The 11,382-nt window shown below is 35.3% G+C and overlaps 1 protein-coding gene across 1 annotated transcript; it reads left to right on the forward strand.

The window, feature by feature from the left end:
• The first annotated feature begins 512 nt into the window (after positions 1-512).
• Positions 513-8,272, forward strand: LOC116349066. The gene is made up of 4 exons (XM_031780320.1): positions 513-1,333; positions 2,339-6,503; positions 6,558-6,642; positions 8,253-8,272. Exons 1-4 carry the CDS (start codon positions 513-515, stop codon positions 8,270-8,272), a joined length of 5,091 nt encoding a protein of 1,696 aa, XP_031636180.1.
• Positions 8,273-11,382: the final 3,110 nt, after the last annotated feature.

Below are 11,382 nucleotides of genomic sequence, written 5' to 3' on the forward strand. Positions count from 1 at the left end.
GAGCAAATGTTGCGTTTTATTTCTCTTCGTTAATCATTTGGTCCTTCGAATCTTTAAAGTGTACGAGCTGGCCACTCGTCGCTTCGAACCGTGATTCTCAAATTTAAAAAAAAAAAAAAAAAAAAAATCGCGAAATTATTTTACACAAGTAATCAATTGTAGCGGTTAGCTATTGTGTTGTGATTGTTGTGATTTATAAGTTGATATAATCATTGTTTATCAAAGTTCAACAAACAATCAAATATAGCGGTTAGCTATTGTGTAGTGACAATTGTGATTTATAAGTCATTAAAATCACTGTTTTTTCAAAATAAAACATTTATCGGATATAGCGGTTAGCTATTGAGACAATTTATCCAAGTGATTTATGAATTGTTAAAATCACGAGTTATTCAAAATAAAACACTCAAAATCAATTTAGTGCTAACGTAGATAAAAATCAAAAACCGTTTAGTGCGTCAGTAACATCGAACATTTGTATCATAAACAATTTAAAACAAAAAAAGTGCAAAATGTCGAAGCAAGAGCTTTTAAGTAGCCAGGCCATCGAAATAGATGAGCTGCAGCGTTTGATTCGCAATTATCGTAAAGATAGACAATTTCGCAAAACTGAACGTTATCTACAAGATAAAAAACTTACATTTTCCGATATGTTCAAAACTATTCGCGAAAATAATGAAAAATTAGAAGATTTTTATGATGAACGACAACCTTATTTTTCGGAAAAAACGTTTGAAAAGATTGAAACATTATTTTATTCGGTGATGGATGATATCAATAGGCAGCTGAAAAGCTACAGTCAGTCAAAAGACAACCAACAACATGACTCGCAATTTGATGACCAACAACCTGGTGGTTCACGCTCTAACGAATTACAAAACAATGGCGAGCAATCAAACGATCAACGAACTGATGAATTTCGATCCACTGAACTTGAAAACCAAAACGATCATCAACCGAATGTTCAGCAAAATGATGGTCAAACTGGTCAAAGCTCCAACAATTTGATGACCCAAAACGATCCTCAATCGAATGTTCAGCAAAATAATGGTCAAACTGGTCAAAACTCCAACAATTTGTTGACCCAAAACGATCCTCAATCGAATGTTCAGCAAAATAATGGTCAAACTGGTCAGAACTCTAACAATTTTGTGGATCTTCTCAATTCAACAATCAACGACAATTCTACACCAACGGAAAATCAACCATCGCTTTTGGACGTTCATTATACCGAATTTATGGATCTTCTCATTGATTGCCACGAGCTACACCAATCTTCACCAAAGGGATTGGTTCAAGTTTATTCTGAAAACTTAAAATCCAGTTTCAACGAGTTAAAAAAAATATGTTTCGAATTTAAAGTGACAGGGAAACGAGTGACTTTCAATTTTAATTTACTTCAGCATAAATATATTGAAATGACAGGTAAGCTCCATGACCTCTTTCGGCATAATTCCTTAAATTCAAATGTTACCTTTTCTGATAATCAATTTTCATTACCGCGTATAAAATTGCCAGAATTTTCTGGCAAACCCTCCGAATGGCAGGGTTTCAAATCTTTGTTCGATCGCATGATCCACAATAACGAAAAAATCGACAATGCAATGAAGATTGAGTATCTGAAAAGTTGTATCAAAGAAGACGCATCAAAAATTATTAAACATTTGGACCCGACACCAGAAAACTATAGCACTTGCTATGAGTTAATCAGAAAAAGATACGACAATAAACGCGAACAAGTGTCTGTTTTGTTTGAAAATATTTTAAATATTCAAAAAATAAAGTCCGAAAATGCTGAATCATTAAAAACTTTGCATGACACAGTTTTCGAATCATTAATGACAGCAAAAAATTTAAATGTGTCACATGAGCAGTTATTTGAAGCTCTTGTATGCCATTTGCTCATTAAAAAACTTGACGCTCAAACGCTTGTTCATTACGAGTGTCAATTGGCTGATGTTAGAGAATTGCCAAAATTGACACCATTTCTTGCGTATGTTGAAAACCGATTCATGGCGCTTCAATCTGTTGGTATTAAAAACATTGCGTTTAATCAACATTTTCATCAGCAAAATGGTTATTCAAAGTTTGAAAAAATTGAAAAGCATTCACATTTTAAATCTTCCAAATGTCTTTGTTGTGATAGTGATCATCAACTTTTTAAATGCCCATCTTTTATCAAAAAAATGGTGCAAGAACGCATTGATTTTGTTAGAAGTAAGCGTCTTTGTTTAAATTGTTTTTCTCCCTCGCATAAAACCAATGATTGCAAAAGTAAATTTACTTGTAAAACTTGTAACAAACGTCATCATTCGTTACTTCATTTGGACGTTAAAAGGAATGATGAAAAGATTATTAGATCGTCTGTGGCTTCAATACAAGAACCAGTCATTATTCAGGCCACTGTGGCTTTGCAAAAGCAGCTTGGTTCAGTTTTATTGGCAACTGCCATGATTGGTGTGCTTGGTAAAAATGGTTCAAGGACGTTACTTCGCGCCTTGTTGGATCAGGGTTCGCAAAGTGCATTTATCACTGAAAATGCGGCACAAACCTTAGGTTTGAAAAGGAAATCGATTTATGCATTGATTTCTGGCATTGGTGAAAAAATGCAAGCCGCAAAGCACATGATTGATTTGACTATTTTCCCTCGATTTGAATCAGAGTTCGTTATAGAATCCAAAGCTATTGTGTTACCAAAACTAACTCGCATCTCTGAATACGATTGTGATGAAAATGATTTTCACTTTACGTCTAATTTGACACTTGCAGATCCATCTTTTTTGAAAAATTCTGAGATTGACATTATTTTGGGTGCTTCTGAGTACGCTCAAGCAATTAAAACCGGCTTGATTAAGTCTGAAAAGAATTTAATCGCCCAGAATTCCGAATTCGGATGGGTTGTATCAGGCGCACTTGATACGGTCAATGTCAGTTTGGATGTTGTTACGTTGGTAACGAATGTCGAGTTGGATGAAAAGTTAAATCGATTTTTTGATTCAAAAGAGTTTGATAATGATGATTCAATGGCGTTAACGGCTGAAGAAGAGATGTGTGAAGATCATTATGAAAAGACTCATTATCGAGATGGCAATGGTCGTTATGTTGTTTCTATTCCATTCAAAAATGGTTTAGAGGAGCCTGATCTTGGTGATTCAAGAAGAATTGCTTTAGCTTCTTTGTTTTCTCTCGAACGTCGTTTTTTGTCGAATCCCGAGCTAAAAATCGAATATTCAAAATTTTTACATGAATATATCAGTTCGGGACATATGCATGAGGTAAATAATATGCATCCAAATGCGTATTACATGCCTCATCATGCGGTTTTCAAAGAATCAACTACGACAAAATTAAGAGTGGTTTTTAACGCTTCGCAAAAAACCTCAAATAAAAAGAGTTTAAATGAACAAATGGCTCTTGGTCCACGGGATCAAAGTGATTTGGTTTCAGTTTTGCTTCGTTGGCGTCGTCATAAAATTGCCTTCACGGCTGATTTGGAAAAAATGTATCGTCAAATTCTTATTAACGAATCTCAAACCCATTTGCAAAGAATTTTGTGGAGAGAACTGCCAAATGACCCTATTAAGGAGTATGAGTTACGTACTGTAACGTATGGAACGTCTAACGCTCCTTATTTGGCAATTAGAACGTTAAAACAATTATCTATTGATGGTGCAATTGAATTTCCATTGGCATCAGAAATTTTGAAAAAAGATTTTTATGTTGATGACGTTTTGTCTGGAGCAGATAGCCTTGATGAAGCTATAATTCGTTATTCCCAATTGATTAATCTTACATCATCTGCTTGTTTGAATCTGCGAAAATGGTCAACTAATTCAAAAGAATTATTTGCGCAAATTCCAATGGAAAAAAGAGAACTTCAAGTCACAAATGGCATTATTAAAGCGTTGGGAATTAGTTGGCTCACTGAGTCAGATGAACTTACATTTAATAATTCAGTTAATGTTGATTCGATTGTTGTCACAAAACGTCATTTAGCATCTGAGATTTCATCATTATTTGATCCACTTGGTTATTTTAGTCCAGCAGTCATGGTTGGAAAGATTTTGTTTCAACAACTGTGGGCTGAAAAATTGGACTGGGATGATGCTATTTCTCGAGAAATTGTTGACAAATGGCAAAAATTTAAGTCGGAAATTGATTTGATTTCGAATTTTCGTTTGCAACGTTGGGTTCATTTTAATCCGAATGATTGTATTGAACTTCATGGTTTCTGTGATGCATCCATTTGGGGCTATGCTGCTGTTTTGTTTTTGGTGAATGTAACACAAAAAACGTCACACATCTTGTTGGCTAAAGCTCGCGTTTCACCAATTAAGCAGTCTAAAAACTGTGAAAACGTTACAATTCCACGATTGGAATTGTGTGGTGCATTATTATTGGCTCAGTTGGTTAAAAAGACAATGGATATTTTGGATGTTGAGTGTAGTCGAATTTGTTTATGGTCAGATTCAAAAATAGTTCTGGATTGGATCCATGCAAACCCAAAGCGTTATAAGGTTTTCATTGCGTCACGAATTGCGAAGATTAACAAGCTTGTTGATCCGAATTGGTGGTCACATGTGCGTTCTGAAGAAAACGCAGCGGATTGTGCGTCAAGAGGTTTGTTACCCTCTGAACTTATTGCGCATCCATTATGGTGGCACGGACCACGATTTTTGATCGATAAGTCATTGGAGCCACCACGTTATCGTCATGTCATTGAACCTTTTGGTGAATTGGCTGAAATTCATTCACATGTTGGTGTGACAAAAAATGTTTACGATAGTGAGTTTTTGCCTAATGTTTCTTCATTTGGTAAGTTAAAGCGTGTTATGAGTTATTGTATTCGTTTTATACATAACTGCAAAAGTAAGCAAAAATTTGTTGGGCCAATTTCGCATGACGAGTTGTTTTTTGCTGAAAAAACAATAATCAAAATTGTTCAGGGTCAGTGTTATGACCAAGAATTGAAAATGTTGAATAAACATAATTCATTGTCATTCATGAAATCAAGCGCATTAATACAGTTAAATCCATTTTTGGATGTTGACGGTATTATTCGTGTTGGCGGTAGATTAAAAAACTCCGATATTTCTTTTGAAGCAAAACATCAGATTTTATTGCCATGCAAACACAATGTTACATTTTTGATCATACGCGATTCGCATGAAAAATGCCTTCACGGCGGACCAAAATTGACGGAATCTATTTTGAGACAAAGATTCTGGGTAGCACAGGGTACCCGTACGATTAAAACTGTGTTACGGAAATGTGTGAAGTGTTTTAGAGCAAATCCAAAACCTATGTCTCAATTTATGGGCGATTTGCCGGCTGTACGTGTAAATGCGGTTGAAAAGCCCTTTACGAATACAGCAGTCGATTACACTGGTGCCATTTTGGTGAAATTGACCAATGGTCGTGGATATAAAACACAGAAAGCTTATGTGGCTATTTTCGTTTGTATGTCAGTTAAAGCAATACACATTGAAGCAGTAACAGATTTAACAGCGGAGGCTTTTATTGCTGCTTATCGACGATTCGTTGCTCGTCGTGGTGTTATTCGGCGTTTATATAGCGACAATGGCACAAATTTCGTTAAAGCCAATAAAATTTTGATGGAAAATTTGTCTTTCATAGACGAGGCTACTTACGATGAAGCAATCTGTCATGAATTGGCAAAAAGTGGTACTTCGTGGCATTTCAGTCCACCTGGTGCGCCGCATTTTAATGGGCTTGCTGAAGCAGCCGTTAAATCCGTTAAATTGCATCTTAAGCGCGTTTTGGCCGATGCGAAATTAACTTTTGAGGAGTTAAGTACGCTTTTAACACAGGTAGAAGCTTGCGTTAATTCACGTCCACTCTGTCCAATGTCATCAGATCCCAATGATATTGGTTTTTTGTCTCCGGCTCATTTTTTGGTGGGTGAAGCTTTGATTTCACCACCTGAGCAGTGTCATTTGGAAACAAAAGCAAGCTGGCTTTCACGATGGCAAAAAACTCAGCAAATGATGCAATATTTTTGGAAGAGATGGCAAAATGATTATTTGCACCTTTTGCAAACTCGTACCAAATGGTTTAGGGAGCAATCATCTCCAAAACTTGGTGATATGGTGTTGATCAAGGATGAAAACTTGCCGCCCACTCAGTGGCGAGCTGGCAGGGTGATTGAAATTCATCCGGGTGCTGATGGTCACGTTAGAGTTGTTTCGTTAAAAACTCAAGATGGCCAGATGAAGCGACCAGTTGCGAAATTATGTGCTTTTCCACATAACAACGATGAAGCTTCAAATGAAGTTTCGGCTAATATTTCAAGATTTGTATCCCCAAAAAAGAGTTCTTTTGGTGTTTTGCCAATTATCACTGCAATTTTGTCTCTTTGTGTAACATTTTCACATCAAGCAGTTGTACCAGACAAACCTTATGAAATCACTCGGTTTGATACATCACCTGGGTTTTATTTTGACAAAACTCATGACGTGTACATTTCTAACACGAATTGGAAGGTTTATTTGCATTTCAATCTTGATTTAATGTTTAATCATTTTGATTCAATTCAGTCTAATTTTTCTACGGCCAAACAGATATGTTTCCGTAAGGCATCTTTGAATAGTGGTTGTAGAGGCGTTGTTGTTAATATTCAAAGTAAGTTGGATGCCATAGGGGCACGAAATGAGCTTATTTCCGGTGATCAAAGAGCCAAGCGAGCAATTCCGACTTTGCATTTCGTCGGTGATGTTTTGAGTGATGTTATTGGCACGTTGGGTTCAAAGTTTGAACAAAAATATGAACGAGATATTTCATTGATAAATAAGAATGAAGAACACATGCTGTTGCTGTTTAAAAATTTGTCTTCCATAGCAGATTCGACTTTGAATTTTCTCAAGCGAGATGAGATTGAAATGCAACGTTATACTGAGTTTGTTAGTGAGTTTGTTAATACCATTAAAACTGAACATGTTGGGTTGCAGGTTGAAAGCAATTTGAATTTTTACTTGTTTTATTTGTCTCAATTAATAAATGATTATGAACATCGGCAAGCAGCAGTTTTAGATGTGATCACCTTGTCAGAACGAAATCATGTTAGTCATGAGTTGTTTACTCCTCAGCAGGTTTCTGAGCAAGTGGAGGTGATTGTTAGAAATGTTGGTTCAGAGTATAGAGTGCCCACGGGTGTGGATGTGTATTCTGTTAGCAAGATCACTGTTTTGCGGTTGAAAAGTCAACTCATTTTCAAGGTTGCGATACCTTTGTTCAAGACACAGAAATTTAAACTTTTTGAAATCATTGCTGTTCCGACAATTCGCGAGAGCAAATTTGTCTGGATTTCGAACAACAATAAATTTTTGTTATCTGCAAATGATCGAACAGTTTTTCAGTTTATTGATGATATTTCACATTGTATTCAGTTTCAAAATAAAAAATCGTTGATTTGTCATCTTCCAACTCAATGGTTTACTTCAAGTAAACCAGATTGTGTGTGGAATATTTTTAATCACATGTCGTCCAATGTTTGTAATTTTTTTGAGGGGGTTAACGATGTCTTCTTTAAGAGTTTAAGGAACAATAGATTCATTTTTGTGGTCGAGAAACCGTTTAAGGTAACGGTTGTGTGCAGGGATCATGTCTCTCATGATTGGCTGGTGGGGGAGGGGCTTCTGACTCTTCAGCCACAATGTACCGTAGCAGGTGAGCATGTGTCGTTAACAACACGGTTCACGTTGGGAGAGGATACACACGAAATCGTTATCCCCAATGTGGACACGTTCGAGGCATTGTCACTTGATCGGGTCATAAAATTTAATACCACAAAAATGGAATTCAAGCCGAACGATATCGTGCAGCTTCAAAGAAAGTTAAACGAAACAGAAGAAAATTTACATTTGTTTAAGTTACATAATATACACCATTATTCATTTTCTTATGCGATTTTGGTTGTTGTTGGTATTGTTTTTACTGTTAAGTTCTATTCAAATAAGAAAAAAGTAGAAGCACCAGTGCCAATGCCAGAAGTAGAAGGCTAGTTTTGGCGCGTTCTCCTTTTCCTTCTGAGGGGGAGAATGTTGCATAAGCAACATAATTGTTTATATGAACATTTTATTTATATTATTATTGATGTTTTTATTTGTATTTGTGTCATGGTAATTCCGCTTGCATTGCGGAAAGCTTTTTTTTAGTTTACATATGTTTTATTGTTTTATTATTTCCGTATTTTTCGTGTATTTAAATTCTTGAAATTATCATTAAATTTTTAGTCTTCGGACAACGTTTATGAGCAAATGTTGCGTTTTATTTCTCTTCGTTAATCAGACTTATTGAACCACCAAATATATATATGCATTTCGGCATTGCTCGGGCGAACGAGTGCGTGGATTTGAACGTGGATTTTAATTCACCGAGACACTACACACACACGATCACGTACTGATGATGATGTGTCTATATATGTGGAAGTGTATGTTTATATCCAAGTTGTATTGCTTGTATAACTGTTGATACTGTTGATGTGCTTTGCTCTTTGTACCGAGAGAAGACGACAGCGATGACAATCATTTCGAAATTATTATTAAGTTGCAAACGATACGAGCTTTTTGGAATACAATTCCAAAAAGTGTTATGCATTTCTACTCAAATTGAAAGATAGGAGAATGCGATGCACACAAGCGTCCATGGCGTAGTCAAATGTAATCAGACAATTTCTGATATTATCATCACACCATTCATCTTTCTAGCACAATACTCAACGATGTGATATTCCTGTTCATTTCGTTGAATTTTTTTTGAATGAATTACGCTTTAAGCTTGCTTTATTTATTGGGTTAATAAAATTATGAGAGATAGTGTACAAAATGAGAATATTATACAATCAATACGATGTGACCATTAAATTGAATTGATTAAGATTCGTTTTCCGTGAGCATATTCAAAGCATGCATTTCACTTGTGCCCTTGATTTGAAAGAAAGTTTACTTATTTTTGCCATGCAAATAGTGTGCATGTTACATTGGCTAAGCGAACAAACCATAATTTGGTGACACACAAACATATACAATTCATGCCATGGTTTATAACAAATTCATAATGAAGCTTATGTTTTAATTAAATCAGGGAATTGTGATGTCAAAAAACAAATCTGTATCCAAGCGATTCGCTTAGACACTGTGACATAGAGCTGCTTGAAATGCGTGCACTGTTGCGTATTTAAATCCATTTGTATACCCGTAGCAGAGCCAAAAGATAGAGAAACAAAAACACAGAGAGAGAGAGGGATGGAGCGAAAGTGATGGATTCATTGGGACATGTAAAATATTAATAACAACGATTTGGTAGTAAAATTTTGTCATAAAACTCTTCTCATTCAACAAATAGCTCATATTTAAGAACGGTTTTCGTGCCATGAAAGTTCATTGCATCCATAAAACATACTCAATGGATGCTAATTTTTTATACTTTATTTTTTTGTTAGTTTTTTTTTTATGGTTGATGGCATTAAATTTTCTCGTGAGATGAATTTACTATGAATTTTACCGCAGTCGGACTTGTTTAACCCGAGATTCGGGTCTTGTTGTAGCACACAACAAAACACAATACGAACACGAACGAATTGAAAATGAATATGCCAAACAAATGAAAACCATTTTGCCCAGATACTAATAAACATTAATTTAACTCCAGAGATCACTCGATGAATGTTGCACGAACAACAAAGCTATTAATAATGTGCAACATTTGGAACCCCTCACATCGTTGACATGGTAAAAATAATTATGACAACAACGATATTATGTGCCCGAAGCAGAATTTGTGTCGATGACAAGACTTTCGAGGACAGTTTTGGCATCAAACAAAAATGACTGGCTCCGTCCGGTTATTCGAAATTTGATTTGTGGTAATTAAAATGAATTATTTTCTTATCATCAGGAAAAACATCGAATAAGTATTGCCGTCAGCATCACTTGACTAACAATAATGAAATGGTTTATTTCATGTCACTTTTGCTATATTTTCTACGTTCACCGAACGTATTCTATTCAGATATACACGTTGTCTATTAATTATTTTGAAATATTTCATTAAAATTACTAATCAGAATTACAGAGCAGAATTTAGTATTTTCAAGTTTTAAAATGTTTTTAAGGCGAAATTATTTTATTTGAACTGATCCGTCAGATGAAAACTACGCTTTTGTTGGTAAAATGCTTTATTAATTAGTGGAAAACAGAGAACGGTTGCAAATGAAGCACTGAACAAGTTGTTCTTATTAGGAAAATGATTTTCGAACATTTTAATTCATATTTTATGTCTCGCTGCACGGTTCAATGCAAATAAATTTGAAAATGCCGTCATCTTTCATCGCAAGTGGCCATAAAATGCATTGAATGTATTTTGACATTCATGAATACGACTCATTATTCGGAAAGTTCAAAAGCTGCTGACAATTGCGACAGACTCGAGCATAAATTTTATACATATCATTTGAAAAATGCAATAAAGTCCGTTGTGTTCCAATTAGAGCTCAATTTCATTTGGAAAATGGCATGGGCAATGCCATTGCAAAAATGGAACCAATCAAAAAAGCAAAAATCTCACTGCGACCGTATTTAATCATTCAATGCAGCTTGGTTTATGTTCATGCAGTTTGAATATAATACCACATTCAACAACAGCAACAACACCAAATAACGCAATTCATTTGAATTTCTTCTCAGCTACGTCCTAGGACCATAATTTGATATGTCGAAATGGAACTGAATATTTTTTCAAAAGTAATTTTGCCATTCGCGTTTAAGATCTGCAAAAAGTAAACAACATGGAAATAAAAGAAGCAAACGATGCAAATGATGAAGCAATAAAAGAGCAATATTTGAAAGCTGCTAACGTCAAAAAAGCGTCAATGTTTTTGTTCACTTCGATATAAAGCATGCATCCGAGAGTGGTCCTTGGTACAACTTACAATGCGGATCTTGCGTTCGCCTTCCCTGTCTCACAACTGAGCACTTTATAATGGCGCTTCAAATACCATTAGACGAGTACATTATTTCAACAGAACGCAAACAAAATAAGAACAATTTTGATGGTGGTATTGTTGTTGTCGTGCGTTATTTATAGATGGTTTGGCTACTGCTTCTCTGCCACTGCCATTGCTTCTTTATACCGGTTGGCGCACTTGCAATTTTCACTATCAGATAATAATAACAATGCTCATATTTTACTCTTGACTAATTTATTCGTCCGCTTTTTTCTCTCTCGTTTTCACTTTGTTCGTCGTTCTTTCCATTTCTTAAGCATTTCTTGGTATTTTTTAATGTTGTTAGGTTTTTTTGAAATGATGAAAAACGGGGGATAACAAAAGGGGCATACAAACACGTGATTACAATGAGATAA

The sequence above is a fragment of the Contarinia nasturtii genome, unplaced genomic scaffold (assembly GCF_009176525.2).
Source record: "Contarinia nasturtii isolate CC-2019 unplaced genomic scaffold, AAFC_CNas_1.1 Cnas_scaffold_2806, whole genome shotgun sequence".
In the NCBI taxonomy this organism is placed as follows: Eukaryota; Metazoa; Arthropoda; class Insecta; order Diptera; family Cecidomyiidae; genus Contarinia; species Contarinia nasturtii.